Here is a 15,681-nt window from a genome sequence, read left to right on the forward strand (position 1 = left end):
GTTTTTTTTTTTTTTTTAACAGTGTTCACTGAAGGGGTTAACCTACTGGGACAGTTTTATAGGTCGTTAAAGATGTGTCGATACTAAATATGTGTACTTTTATTATTTTTTTTATTTACATAAAGAAATGTATTTATTGGAACAATATTTATTTTTTTCTTTATTTAGGAATTTAAAAAAAATATTTTTACACAGTATATTTTTTTTTAACTTTTTTTTTTTTTCACATTGTCCCAGGGTGGGATATCACTGTACAAAGTCAGATCGCTGATCTGACACTTTGCACAGCATTGTGTCAGATCAGCGATCTGACAGGCAGTGAAGGAGGCTTGCCGGTACCTGCTCTCAGCAGGCACTGACAAGCCATCTCCCTGCAGGACCCGAAAGGACTCCGTGGCCATCTTGGATCCAGGGGTCTGCAGGGAGAATCTCAGAACAACGCAATCACATCACGTTCTGAGGGAAGCACGCAGGGAGCCCCCTCCCTGCGCGATGCTTCTCTATGCCAACAGAACGCTGCCATTTTGTTTGATTGCAGTGTTCCGGTGGTTAAAGTGCCGGGAGTGGTCCGTGACAGCTCCTGGCACTTAGTGCCTGGTGTCAGCTGTGAGAATCAGCTGACACCCGGCCGCGATAGGCCACGCTCTCCCCGTGAGTGCGGCTGATCGCCTATGACGTACTATTCCGTCCATGGGAATTAAGTCCCAGGTCACATGGACGGAATAGTACGTCGGATGGCAGAAAGGGGTTAATCAGCATTCTAGAATTCTCATTGTGTTAACCTGCTAAGGAAGGTTTCTGAGGCCATATCAAAAGTGGTGAATGTAGTTTATTTTTAAGGATGATTGAAATGTGAAATTGGAAGTTTTTTCCCCACTGAGAATGTGTGATGGTACTAGGACTGTTTTATGAAAAATACAAGCTTTAATTACATTTAAGTAGAATGTTTAAAATGTTTGCATAGCAACAATACAACATATTTATGCCACTTGGAATTTTGTTCCCACTTTCCAGTACACTGTGTGGTAAAATTAATGGGGTCATTCAAAAGTATGATGTGTCCCGCCAAAAAACAAGTTCTAATACTTGGCTATGTGGACGGAAAAATAAAAAAGTTATGACTCTTGGAAGAAAGGAAATAAACCGAGGTGTGAAGGGGTTAAGGAATCCTATAGAATCCGTTAAATATTATATAATTTTCTATTACATTTGTAATAATAGTTCACTTTTACAGCTTCCATTAATAAAGTACCGTATTTTCTGGCGTATAAGATGACTTTTTAACTTCAGAAAAGTTGGGGGTTGTCTTATACACTGGTGTCACCTTATACGGCGATTGTGGAGCATGCTGCAGTCGACTGTCGCCTTATACGGCGGCGGCGCATATGGCAGGGGAATGCGGTCTTGATGAAGAGGTGAGGGGGCACCTTACCAGAAGGTGAAGCAAGCTGCAGGCGTCCTGGAGATCAGCGGGAGAGCGGTGCTGTGCCCAGAAGACCCGACTCTTTCACCTGTCTGGCCCGCCCTTGTATCTCTCCCTCTCGCTCCGGAGCACTGCAGAGACGAGGCAGGTGCGCATGTGCGGGATCCTCCGGAGCGAGAGAGGCAGAGATACAAGGGTGGGCCAGAGAGGTGAAAGAGGCGTGTCTTCTGGGCACAGCGCCGTTCTCGTTGTTTTCCATACCCTGGGACGCCTGCAGCTTGTTTGCCTTGTTTTTTGCTTGTTTTTCTGAGCACAGTGCTCTCTAGAGGTACCAGTAATAGGTACAAGGGCGGGCCAGAGGGATGTACTCTGATAGACTTGGGGACAGGGCAGACAGGGACCAATCCAAGCAGGGCTTGTATACAACAACCAGACAATCGCAAGGTACATTGGATGGTTGTTTTGTATACTGGATACCAGTACATCACCAGTATCTGTACCTGTTTACCAGTACATACAGTACATTACAAACAGCCAGCAGTCAAAACCCCATCATTGCTCCACCAGCAAGAAGAAAGAAATATGAAGCCAGTTTTAAACTTAAAGTTGTAAATTTTGCCATGGAACATAATAACTGTGCTGCTGCTAGACAATTTGGTGTAACAGAAAAGATGGTTCGGGACTGGAAAACAAATGAAAAAGCATTAGAGTATGCCAAGTGGTAAGTGTGCATTAAGAAGAGGCACCCCACATTGGCCAGAACTTGAAAACCATGTAGCAGACATGGTGAATGAGCACCGCCAAAGCGTTTATGTAGCGACACGAAATCAAATACGTTTGTTTGCACTTCAGTGGACCAAATCTAACCCACATCACAGCAACAGCTTTAAGGCCACTGTATCCTGGTGTACTAGATTCATGGCAAGGCAGAATATCGTACTGAGGCAAAAGACGAAAATTGCCCAAAAATTACCTGCAGATCTTGATAGCAAAGTGAACAGTTTCCATTGATACGTAATACAACAGTGCACTAAACATGGCTATCCGTTAAGTAGTATTGGAAATATGGATGAAACTCCAATGAATTTTGATATGGTTGGAAATAAAACTGTCCATCAAAAAGGTGAAAAAACAATTCGGGGCATGAGAAGTCCAGATTTACAGTGGTATTAGGATGCACAGCTGATAGCGGCAAACTGAGACCAATGATTATTTTTAAAAGAAAAACAATGCCGAAAGTCAAGTTCCCTGTTGGTTGTTTTGTTCATGTGAATGAAAAAGGCTGGATGGATGAAGAAGGGGTAAAGCTATGGCTTGATAATGTGTGGAGCAGGCGACAAATGTAGTCTACTGGTGTGGGATATGTTCAGGGTTCATTTAACTCCCAGCACCAAGCAAAGACTTGCAAGACTAAGCACATGCTGTAGTTATTCCTGCAGGATTGACATCGTTGGTACAGCCACTGGATGTGTGCCTAATTAAGCCATTTAAAGATCGCATTCGAGAACAGTGGAATGAATGGATGGTTAGCGGCGAAAAGTCATTCACAAAAGGAGGAAACATGAGTGATGCACAGTTGGATGTTTTGTGCAAGTTTGTCATAAAAGCCTGGAATGATATTGATGCAGAAACAGTAATCAAGTCTTTCAAGAAGTGTGGCATATCAAATTCATTAGTATGGTATGGAGGACGACTACTTGTGGCAAGATGAAGGGTATGTGCACACGTCAGGATTTCTTGCAGAAATTTTCCAGGCAAAAACCGGACATTTCTGCCAGAAATCCGCATGCGTTTTTGTTGCGTTTTTTCATGCGTTTTTGATGCGTTTTTTGTGCGTTTTTTCCCAAATGCGGGAACAACGCAGAAAATCCAAATCCGCAAAATTAATGAACATGCTGCTTTTTTTACCGCGATGCGTTTTTTTCACGGAAAAAAAACGCATCATGTGCACAAAACATGCAGAATGCATTCTAAATGATAGGATGCATAATGTATGCGTTTTTAATGAGTTTTTATAGTGTTTTTGCCACAAAAAAAAACTAAAAAAAAAACCTGAACGAGTGCACATAGCCGAAGAGGAAGCTGAAGCTGAGCCCACACCTTCTGATACGGAATTCGATCCATACGATGACTGCCTTACAAATGTATCACAAGATCTCATTGATGTATTTATGAAATCAGATGACGAACAGGAAAATTTTGAAGGCTTTTAAAGGGAAACTGTTTACAGCAAAACCTGTAAAAAAATACCGTAGCTTGCAGTTATGATGGGCATTGCTAATAGGGACTTGCCCGGCACTTCCTCTCTCTATTGTTTATCTTCCTCTTATTATCAGTTCCAGCTTGGTTGACAGCTTAGAAAACAAACAGCATGGCAGCTCCTATGGGTTTATTGTTTTATCCTTCCTTTCAGCTTTAGAGTGAATTAGGAAAAGTTTAATCCACTTGCATTGTTTTAATATACCGTACATGTTTGATGATAAACAGCCTTATGTTTATAAGTGACAATAAACTTAATTTCAAGGCAGACACATTACTGTGTCCAACAGTTATTAGATATATGAAACTGAAATAGCTGTGGCAAAAAAAACAATTTTTATAAAACATTAAGCTTAAGATTCATAGGGATGCCCAAACTTTTTCATATAACTGTATGTGCATGTACAGTAGCTTCAATAAAAGAGTTGCTGACTAATACCTTTGAGACCACTTATTTGTAGAGCATACACTCACACAATGAATCAACCCCATGTGATTTCTATTTTCACCAAAATTTGTCACTAGTGCGTATCTGGCAGCTCCAGTCGATACTACCACCCTACACCCTTTTCTTACAATTTTAGTGTACTTCTTAGTCACTATTTATGAAATAATAACTATACGTATATAATAGTCGTATGGTAAATTGTGTTGGGAATTGGGGAGGTAGGGCTGGTGGTTTGTTTGCAATAGCCATGTACTTAAGCGAGAAGCTAATCTAAACCCACTGCCGTTAAACTTCATAAAAACTTGTTTCAATTACTTTGCTTGTGCGTATTGCACACACCGCTTTTCTTATCTCCACCTGCACAGACTGTGCCTGAGTGGGAAACGTCAGGCTCGGGTACCATGTATGAATGGTCAGGCCTGATAAGAGAGTAAGAAATTCTTGCATGAACAGATTTTTGAAACTTTGTCTTATTATTTTCATCTCTGCGTAGACTGTGAAAGGAGGCATTTCAGAGACCAGAATTGAAAAGCGGATAGTGATTACAGGAGATGCTGACATTGACCATGATCAGGTAAAGTAGCTTGGGAGGAAGCATTCTATATATACTTACAAGGGTGCTGCAGTAACTTGATGTGACTGATTCATCAGCGGAAAATGGTAACCAGAGGTCATACTTAACCCTTTTACCTTTAACTATTCCCACTAATAACCTGCAGTGTCAGGACAAGTTTATTTACTGCTTCGATTTCCATTGCAAACTCAACACAAGGATTTTAATTGCTTATGCAAATGTCTCTTATAAAGAATGGGCTAAGTGTAAACTCTTGTATGCCTTCTACATGAAAATTACAAGTAATTTATGTTTAATTGTGTCTCCTCATTTGTAAGTGGTGTAATTTTCTCATGATTATCCACCTTCCCACTGATCATGCATGTTCCACCTCCTTTTTGTTTCCGTCCCCTTTTGGTTCTTCTTGTGTTAGGCGCTGGCTCAGGCAATTAAAGAGGCCAAAGAGCAGCACCCTGACATGTCAGTGACCAAAGTAGTGGTACATAAAGAGACAGAGATCACACCTGAAGATGGGGAGGACTGACCAAAGGTAAGATGCATCCATTGCTTCCCCGGACCAAGCAGGCTGGCATGTGCAAAAACGCGCCCACCCCTTTGCATTCTATTGGCAAGTTTCCTTTTATGCATGAACAAACTCATTTTACATCATATTATTTTTAGATTTTCTGCAATTATTTTACATTTTCTGCATGCTGATCATCAATGCTGTTTATGGCTGGAGGGTATATACTCCGCTCTCTCTGGGTTTAAAGGCTTTAAAGAGGCAGTTCACAAAAACATGAAAACAAGGATGTAACTCCTGCACTTAATCTTACGACAGAATACCAACCAGTCTTTAATAATCTCTTTGACAGTCGTGCATTTTAAAGATTGCAAGCAATAGAAAGTGAAAATACCTCTTTAAAGGATGTTGCTTCATTCAATGTTTACTGTGGTTTCATATATCCAAGAGCATAGCATCCTGTCACGTCTGTTTATTATATGGAAAAGCATCACTAACAAGATCACACATTACAGCATTTTCTAACATAAATTAACACTCAAAGGTATAGTAAATGTGATTGATCAACATGAGTGCAATAAAGCCAGAATAAAGAATGGTCCCCAGCTGATCAAACAATATACATATTACCAAAAGGGAATATATTCACATTATTATTGAAAAACATAACTAAAAAAAGATGCTCTAAGGCTACGTTCACATTTGCATTGTGCCCGTTTGCGTCAGGCGACGCATGCGTCATGCGCCCCTATATTTAACATGGGGGACGCATGGACATGCGGTTTTTTTGCCGCAAGCGTCGGGCGCAGAAAACGGAACAAGTTGCATTTTTCTGGCGTCCGATTTTCGGCAAAAAACGACGCATGCGTCGCAAAACGCAGCGTTTTTGCGTGCGTTTTGATGCGTTTTTATTTGCGTTGTGCGTTGCGTCGCCGACGCAGCGGCGCACAACGCAAATGTGAACGTAGCCTTAGACAAAAGTGGGTTGTCAATGGTAACAAGTGATACCACATTTATCCCTAAAGTGAAAGTCCAGTCTTGAATACATGAGTTTTGGATATGTTTTTTTCTCAATTTAATTAAGTTGAAAATTCTCCTTAATTGATTATTTTTTTTTAGCTTTGCAATAGCTGAAGCTACATATTTCTAATAAAGAACTCCAAATCCCCTGCATATACAACAATTTAACAAATAAAATGCTAAATCCTTCAAGTTTCCCCTTTACTAATTGCATATTATCTAGTGGCTGCTGTAGTTTCACAAAATGTTCTATTTTGAATATGTGGACCCGATTCAATAAGACTAGTGCGTTTCATGCCAGTCCTCATGATGGGCCTGCGCATCTGCCAGGAATGTTGCTCCGGCCTTGAGTAATATTTCAGCTCCAAGTTACACCATAACCTTCCATGAATTTGTTGGCTGGGCATCGCTACAGTACGTACTGCCCCAGTAAATGACCAACTTGGTGGAGCTGGCCAAAACTGTTTTGAAAGCAAAATTTTTATTGCAATATTTGAATGTGTTTTATGCCACAACTCTGGCAAAAAAAACACTTTCATGAATCGGACACCATGTTTATGGTAGGTTTTGCAGCTCTGTTCAAGAAATGGAGTTTAAATTGTATTAAAAATGAATTGGCATATTTCAAATTAATATTGGACCTAAAAGCCATTTATTCACAAAAGGTGAAGCTTAACTCTTGGGGTACACTTATATGCCTGTATCAGTGCTTTGTGTTACCATATGTATTTTTTGTAGTCCTACAAAACAGTGAATGTAAAAAAGTAACATTTCCGGTTGCTATTTAAAAACTGTAAGGCTATGTGCACACTTTGCGGATTCCACTGCGGATTTTTCCGCAGTGGAATTCCAAAATCCGCAGTGAAAACCCGTCGCGGTTTTTACTGCGGATTTATTGCGGTTTTTACTGCGGATTCTTATGCGGATTTTCATCTGCATTTTCCTATTGGAGCAGGTGAAAATCGCAGAAAAGAAGTGACATGCTGCGGAATGTAATTCGCATCGTTTCCGCGCGTTTTTTTCCACAGCATGTGCACAGCGTTTTTTGTTTCCCACAGGTTTACATTGTACTGTAAACTCATGGGAAACTGCTGCGGATCCGCAGCGGTCAAATCCGCTACAGATCCGCAGCAAAATCCGCAGAGTGTGCACATAGCCTAAAGTATGTATAGATGTATAGAATTATACTTAAAGGGAACCTGTCACCCCGTTTTTTCAAGAAGAGCTAAAAATAGCGTTAAATAGGGGCAGAGCTGGGCTTTACATTAGTGTATTTTGGAGCCTTTATTCCCCACCTATGCTGCCGAAATACCTTTGTAAAGTTGCCGTTTTGGGCTGTCACTCACGCTGGTCAGGTTATATGGGCGTGGTGACAGCGCTGTTTCTCCCCCAGATCTCCGTTGGTGGCGTAGTGGTGTGCGCATATCCAAGTGGCGAATCCACTGCACAGCTTCAAGGAAAATAGCGCGATCTGCGCTATTCAGCCGTTTATTGGTGGGCGCAGCCATCTTTGTGAGGCCACGCGTGCGCAGATGGTTCTTCTCGGCTTCCCGGGGCTTCAGGCCGTGGGATGCCGCGCGTGCGCAGATAGAGATCGCGGCGGCCATTTTCCTGCAGCCGAGATGCGAACTCTGCTTCAGGAAAATGGCCGTCGAGATCGCCATCTGCGCATGCGCGGCATCCCGCGGCCATTTTCCTGAAGCCCCGGGAAGCCGAGAAGAACCATCTGCGCACGCGCGGCCTCACAAAGATGGCCGCGCCCACCAATAAATGGCTGAATAGCGCAGATCGCGCTATTTTCCTTGAAGCTGCGCAGTGGATTCGCCACTTGGATATGCGCACACCACTACGCCACCAACGGAGATCTGGGGGAGAAACAGCGCTGTCACCACGCCCATATGACCTGACCAGCGTGAGTGACAGCCCAAAATGGCGACTTTACAAAGGTATTTCGGCAGCATAGGTGGGGAATAAAGGCTCCAAAATACACTAATGTAAAGCCCAGCTCTGCCCCTATTTAACGCTATTTTTAGGTCTTCTTGAAAAAACGGGGTGACAGGTTCCCTTTAAAAGAACACAATGTTTCCAGAGCATCGCCTCATGTAAACAACAGTTATCTAGTATATGCTTACAGGCCCACCTAAGCCTTCAGCTGGAATGCAAATTATTACTAAAGAATTTGATTGCCTTTCTATGGAACTACAGACCTTGTAAAACTAATGGATCCTAAAATTAATACCCCAAATTTATTGGCTACCTGTTTTTGTTCACAACTTATGAAATACAAGTAGTTAGATTGCTACCATCTTTAACCTCTTCCCGACATATGATGTACAGTTATGTCACATGTTGGGTCACTGACTTTAATGTACAGTTACGTCATATGTTGGGTAACTGACTTTAATGTTGGCTGTGATGGATTTAGCCATCATCTCCCTCTAATAGCCATGGGCGGAGAGGAACTGAAAACAGTCAATTTTGCTATAGATAGCAGTGCTGTAGCACTGCTGTATATAGTACAAGCAATTGGATGATCACAGGTTCAAGTCCCCTAAGAGACTAATAAGTACAGTAGAAAGTGAAATTTTTTTTTCTTCAAAATATGAAATTTAAAACTAAAAATAAAGCAATAAAAAAAACATTTGGCATTGCTGTATTTGAAAAAGTCTGATTTATCAAAATATAAAGTAAATTAATCTGATCGCTAACCGACGTACCGAGAAAAAAATCCAAACTACAGAATTGTTTTTTCTGCCACTGCAAATTTGCAATTTTCATCACTTACTAAACATACATACCATATATACTCGGGTATAAGCCGAGTTTTTCAGCACATTTTTTTGTGTGCTGAAAACACCCCCCTTCCCCCTCGGCTTATACAGGAGTCACGGTACAGAAAGCCGGCGAGGGAGGGGGTGCCAGGAGCAGCGGATGCCAGGAGCCAGCGCACACATCATACTCACCTACCTGCACATCCTCGGTGGTGGCACTGCATCTCGTTCCGGCCGCCTTCGCCTGCCTGCAGCTTTTCCTGTGCTCGCGGTCACGTAGTACCGCTTATGAAGGTGATGAATATGGAAGCGTCTACATTCCCATAGGGAGGAGCTGCAGGCAGACGCCAGCGGTCAGAACTAGATGCAGTGCCAGCACCCAGGGCGCATAGGTTAGGTGAGTATGATGTTGTTTTTTTTGTTTGTTTTTTTTAATAGGAAACATGCACACAGGAATAGGGAATAAGGAGGCATGCATACAGGGACAGAACAGGGCAGGCATGCATACAGGGGCAGGGACGGGGAAGCATTCATACCAGGACATGGAAGAGGGAGACATGCAGACAGGGATGGAAAGGCATTCACACAAGGACAGGGAAGGGGGAGCCATGCATAGCAGGACAGGGATGAGGGGACAATGCATACCCGGCTTATACTCGAGTCAATAAGCTTACTCAGATTTCCATGGCAAAAGTAGGTGCCTCGTCTTATACTTGGGTCGGCTTATACTAGAGTATATTCGTAGTTGTTTTTTTATCTTTGTACTCATATCGCCAGGTCAATTTTACTGTGTAGTTAACATTAGTAAATTGAAAAACACAAATAATAATTGTGGAAATATTTATTTTTTTCCAATTTTGAACACTTGGAATTTTGTTCCCACTTTCCAGTACACTGTATGGTAAAAATAATGGGGTCACTCAAAAGTACGATGCGTCCCGCCAAAATACAAGTTCTCATACTTGCCTATGTGAATGGAAAAATAAAAATGTTATGACTCTTGGAAGAAAGTGAGGAAAAAAATGAAATTGGCCGAAGCATGAAAAGGTTAAGCAATCCTATAGAATCCGTTAAATATTATAGAATTTTCTATTACACTTGTAATAATAGTTCACTTCAACAGCTTCCATTAATAATGTGTTTACCCTGCAGAGTATTCACAGGAACCACGTTCATGTGCAAGAAAATCCCACCATTCAAAGTCAATGGCCCCTTAAAAACTTAAACGTACTCAAAGAACTGATTCACCTCAAATGAAAATTGTCTGCTTTTAATTGATAACACAGGCGAGTTTTACATCTTTAAATAGAGCCTTAGTAACAGTATGAAAGTGAATGACCACACTTGAACATATTTTAACCCCTTCATAACATATGACGTATATATACGTTATAATCAGGTCTTCCCCTTTGATGCAGGTTCCGGCGCTGAGCCTGCGTATTTTCCGGCACATGACAGATGACTATCAGCTGTCATGTAACAGCCGCCATTGGAATTGCGATCCACCCACAGCTGTTAACATGTTAAATGCCCGCTGTCAATCTCCTAAGAAAACTGTTGAAGCAAGTAAAAAAAGTTCAAAAAAATATTTAAGCTATAAAAGTTCAAATCACTCCCCTTTTGTCCCATTCAAAATAAAATAAATAACAAACATATTTGGTATTGCCGCATTCAGAAACTCCCAATCTATTAAAAAAATAGAAAAACAATCCGATTGGTATACAGCATAGTGAGAAAAAAATTCAAATCTCTAGATTTACGGGAGTTTTTATTACCGCAACAATGCAATAAAATGCAACAGGCGATCAAAAGATTGTATCTACTCCAAAATTGTAGAGGTAAAAACATCAGCTTGGTGCGCAAAAAATAAGACTTCAACCAGTCCCCCAGATCCCGCACAATGGAGACGCTATAGGTCTCGGAAAATGGCTTTTTTTTTTTACACTTCAATATAAAAGAACACATGCATGTTTAGAATCTGCAAACTCGTAATGACATGTCAGTTTTAGCATTTAGTGAAATGGTACAAAAAAAAAAGTGGAATTGCACTTGTTTCAGTCTGTACACTTAGGAACATGAAATTGACAACAAGTGAATCAAGATAAGGGACAGAACTTTATGCAAATTGGAGGACAGAGTTTCACTGAGCTTTTGGCAAAGCTAAAAGTGCACTAAACTAGTCATAGATGTATATGAAATAAAAATCAGTTTATCTGCAACACTAATTTGTATATTGTCTATTGCTTGCATGATTTCTAGTGCTCTCCAGCTGAGATGGAGACTAGGGCCCCTTGTTTTCAGTGATAATTCAACTTTTAGACCGTAGTTACTGCTTTGAAAGACCACAAATCATAACAAAACTCATTATAAAAAAATAAGCAGATAATTAATGATTTCCATTGCATTTAATTACATTATTAATAGCTGAATATTGTAAATCAACAAGATCAAGAAATAAGTTTCTGAAGAAGAAAAATAAAATTGTGCCCTCATCTGGTACTTCTTTTTTTTTTTTTTTTTTAGAAATCAATTTCCTCTTAAAGGGAACGTGTTGTTAGGGCTAGCGGAATGCACCAAATAATTAGAGAAAAAGAATAAGGTGCGTTCGCAGCCCGGGGTCCACCGTGCAGAGATGGTACGTGCTGCTAAGCAGTGATGGACTATATGGCGGTACAATGAGGATACACACGGGTTAGCTTCACCCTGTGTGAAAGAAGCGAACCCTGTTGTGTCACAGGGCCGCAGTACCGCACATAACAAAACTAATAATTAAATAGCATGAGAGTGCATGCAATGCCGCACTGGCGGACGCCACTAACCACCCAGACTTGGGTTTGGAAAGCACAGTGATAGCGCACGGCGCCGCACTGGCGGTCACCGCAATAGACGCTGTTTGTGTACTAGTGTTGGTTACAAGTCGGGCGCTAAATTACAATCATCCTCCTTATGTGAGCATTCAAACACAAGGGAGGGGATGATTTAAAGAGCGACTTTCACTCACAACACACACACACATAAACAAGTGTATGCTAGCGCATGGCCGTGCGGCCATGCTAACCTTTTATAGCTGCAGCATGTACAGGACTTTTCCAGAAGGACCAATGGGAGGCTGCCACAGAAGTTGAGCACCTTCAGGACCTTCCTGGAGGACCAATGGGATCTGCTGCAGTATCTGAGCGTGTGACCCTCGATCTCCAACGGGAGATCTTGCCCTGAGCTTGCTCAGAAGGGGAAAAGCAGCACTTAGTCCCAAAAGCATCTGCTCGCCGCTGCCCAGCACTGGCTTCAATGGCAGAAGCAGGAAAAGCAGCAGTAACCCTTTGCAAAGAGTGAGACTGAGCAAGACGCTGGGACCGACGTCTCCGCTGAGCAGGCTCCACTGCGGCTGATGCAGAATGAGAGACCTCAGCAGACATGGTTCGAGATTCCCCCTGTGCAGCGGCGGGAACTCGACTCCTAACATTACCCCCCCCCCTCCTTGGGCCCCGCTACGCTCAAAGGCTGCAATGAGCAGCGGAGCCCAAATGTGCTCTACAGGTTTCCAGGTTCTGTCCTCTGGGCCGTGGCCCTTCCAGTCCACCAGATAGTATTTTTTGCCACGCACTACCTTGCACCTCACGATGGCATTCACCTCGAACTCATCCGTGGACGAACCCGATGTCCCTTCAGATGACTCAGAAAACCGGGACATATAGACGGGCTTTAAGAGGGAAACGTGGAAGGTGTCGGTGATACCAAGGAGCGGAGGAATAGCCAAACGGTAGACCACAGGGTTAACCTGTTCCAGAACCTTGAAAGGACCAATGTAGCGAGGCGCAAACTTAGTCGACTCAACTCACAGCCTAATGTAACGGGTGGAGAGCCACACCAAGTCGCGAGGAGCGAAGGTCGGAGCGGGGCGCCGGTGAGCATCGGCAGAAACCCTCATTCTCTCCTTGGAAGCCTGAATGGCATCCTGTGTGCGGTCCCAAATGTCACATGTCTCCACTGCCCAGTCTGCCATCCTGGAATCAGTGGATGACACATGCATGGGCACAGGGACACGCGGATGCTGGCCGTAATTAAGGAGAAAAGGAGTCTGCCCAGTGGAATCGGCTATGGCGTTGTTCAGAGCAAATTCTGCCCAAGGCAGCAAAGATGGCCAGTCATCCTGCCTAGCAGAGACAAAATGTCGCAAATATGTCACCAGAGTGTGGTTGGCTCTCTCTACCAACCCATTCGTCTCGGGATGATATGCAAAGGAGAGATTTAGTTCTATGCTGAGTAAACGACAGAGCTCTCTCCAAAACCGAGACGTGAACTGGGGACCCCGGTCACTGACAATTTTATCAGGCATGCCATGTAAACGGAAAATATGTTTAATGAACAACGCTGCCAAGGCCCGTGCAGAAGGTAACCAAACCCAGATAACGTTGCAGTTACGAGACTTAGGTAAGCCCACCACGAAGTCCATCCCGACCATCTCCAAGGGCCTGTCTGCCACCGGCAGGGGGTAAAGTTGCCCAGCAGACCAATTCTTGGCGCAGGAGACACGCCCGAATATAGTCCCCCGACGTCACGTGCGTCCTCGCCAAAAGTTCAGATGTCGTCTTGGTCCCAAAATATCCACCCACCTTGGACGAGTGAGCCCAAGAGAGAACCTCCGGTCGCAAATTAGATGGAATGAAAGACTTGCCTGGGGGTACAGACTCTAGCGAAACCGGAGCTACAGTTCTCAGGCTTTCAGAAGGGACAATAAGCCGAGGCTCCTCCTCAGATGACACTACGGAGCGAGAGCGCGTCGGCACGAATGTTCTTCTCCCGGAGAGAAAATGGAGAGTAAAATGGAACCGGGAGAAGAACAGCGACCATCTAGCCTGGCGAAAATTCAGCCGCTGGGCCGTCTGTAAGTACACCAAGTTCTTGTGGTCTGTGAACACTTGGAAGGGAAAGCGAGCTCCCTCCAAGAGGTGTCTCCACTCTTGAGAAAACCAACTTCATGGCTAGCAACTCCCTGTCCCCGATGGAATAATTCCTCTCCACTGGTGAAAAGGTCTTGGGGAAGAAGCAAGGATACTTCCGACCTTGAGCATCCTTTTGGAAGAGGACTGCTCCAGCACCAACGGATGAGGCATCCACCTCCATAATAAATGGCTTATCTACATCGGGGCGATGTAGGATGGGAGCGCTAGCGAAGTGTGACTTAATCAAGAGAAAGGCCTTGGAGACCTCCTCCGACCACAACTTGGGATTTTCTCCCTTCTTGGTGAGGGCAACCAAGGGAGCTACCAAAGTTGAGAAGTGTGGGATGAACTGGCGATAGTAATTAATGAACCCCATAAAGTGCTGCACCGCTTTAAGAGAATGGGGTTCTTGCCAGTCCATCACAGCCTGTAGTTTGGCAGGATCCATAGCCAATCCCTGGGCAGAGATGATATAGCCAAGGAGAGGCAAGGACTCCTGCTCAAACACACACTTCTCCAACTTGGCGTAGAGGGAGTTTGCTCGTAAGAGGTCAAAAACTTTGCGAACATCTCTCCGATGGGAGTCAATATCTGGAGAGTAGATGAGAATATCATCCAGATAGACTACGACCGAGGTGGTAAGCATCTCCCGGAAGATGTCTTTCACAAAGTCTTGGAAAACGGCTGGGGCATTACAGAGCCCGAAGGGCATCACCAGATATTCATAGTGCTCATCCCTGGTGTTAAAAGCCGTCTTCCATTCGTCCCCCTCACGGATGCGAATCAGGTTGTAAGCACCCCGCAGATCTAACTTAGTAAATACCCTTGCTCCCCGTAGCCTATCAAACAGCTCAGATATCAGGGGTAGTGGGTATTTATTCTTAACGGTGATGGCATTAAGACCCCTGTAGTCTATGCATGGACTTAGTTCTCCATTCTTCTTCTGCACGAAGAAGAAGCCAGCCCCTGCGGGTGACACTGACTTCCTAATGAATCCTCTTGCCAGATTCTCTTGAGTGTACTGGGATATTGCCTCCATCTCCGGGAGAGATAATGGATAGACTCGACCCCGGGGAGGTTCTGCACCAGGCAAGAGGTCAATAGGACAGTCATAGGGGAGGTGAGGAGGAAGGATCTCTGCAGCCCTTTTGGAGAACACGTCCGCATAGGACCAATAGTGCTTGGGGAGAGAGGAAAGGTCTGCGGGTACCTCTGTAGAAGTAACCTGAACGCACTCCCTCTGACATCTACCCTCACATGATTTACTCCATCCCAAAATTTTCCCTGAGGACCACTCTATATGAGGAGAATGATAGCGAAGCCATGGTATCCCCAACAGGACCTCATCAATTCCCTCAGGAATGACTAATAGGGAGATAATCTCCTGATGTGATGGAGACATACAAAGAGTGAATGGAATCGTCTGATGTGTAATCTGTGAGGGTAGTGTCGACCGATTTACAACTCGTATGGTCACAGGTTTGGCGAACATCACCAGGGGTATTGCGTGACGCTGGGCGAAAGTAGGTGACATGAAATTGCCTTCCCCCCCTCCCGATGTATCCTGAAAGATGAGAAAAAGAGGTTAGGTTATACTCACCCAGGGGTGTTCACCGCTGCGGTCCGGCCTGGGGCCTCTCATCTTCATACGATGACGTCCTCTTGTCTTCCTGCTGCAGCTCCGGAACAGGCGTACTTTGTCTGCCCTGTTGAGGGCAGAGCAAAGTACTGCAGTGCGCAG

The 15,681-nt window shown here is 43.8% G+C and overlaps 1 protein-coding gene across 45 annotated transcripts in view; it reads left to right on the top strand.

Moving 5' to 3' along the window:
• The window catches only part of EPB41L3 (erythrocyte membrane protein band 4.1 like 3), a 474,479-nt gene that overhangs the window by 454,789 nt on the left and 4,009 nt on the right, over window positions 1-15,681 (top strand). For 39 of the 45 annotated variants that reach the window (XM_069731098.1, XM_069731103.1, XM_069731129.1 and 36 more), the window contains 2 exons: window positions 4,624-4,704; window positions 5,117-5,233. In XM_069731098.1, coding sequence (XP_069587199.1) covers window positions 4,624-4,704; window positions 5,117-5,227 — 192 coding nt within the window. In that variant the 3' untranslated portion in view covers window positions 5,228-5,233. The remainder of the gene's footprint in view (window positions 1-4,623; window positions 4,705-5,116; window positions 5,234-15,681) is intronic. The other 6 variants (XM_069731096.1, XM_069731100.1, XM_069731120.1 and 3 more) reach the window with 1 other exon arrangement.

This window comes from Ranitomeya imitator, chromosome 6 (genome assembly GCF_032444005.1).
Source record: "Ranitomeya imitator isolate aRanImi1 chromosome 6, aRanImi1.pri, whole genome shotgun sequence".
Taxonomy (NCBI): Eukaryota; Metazoa; Chordata; class Amphibia; order Anura; family Dendrobatidae; genus Ranitomeya; species Ranitomeya imitator.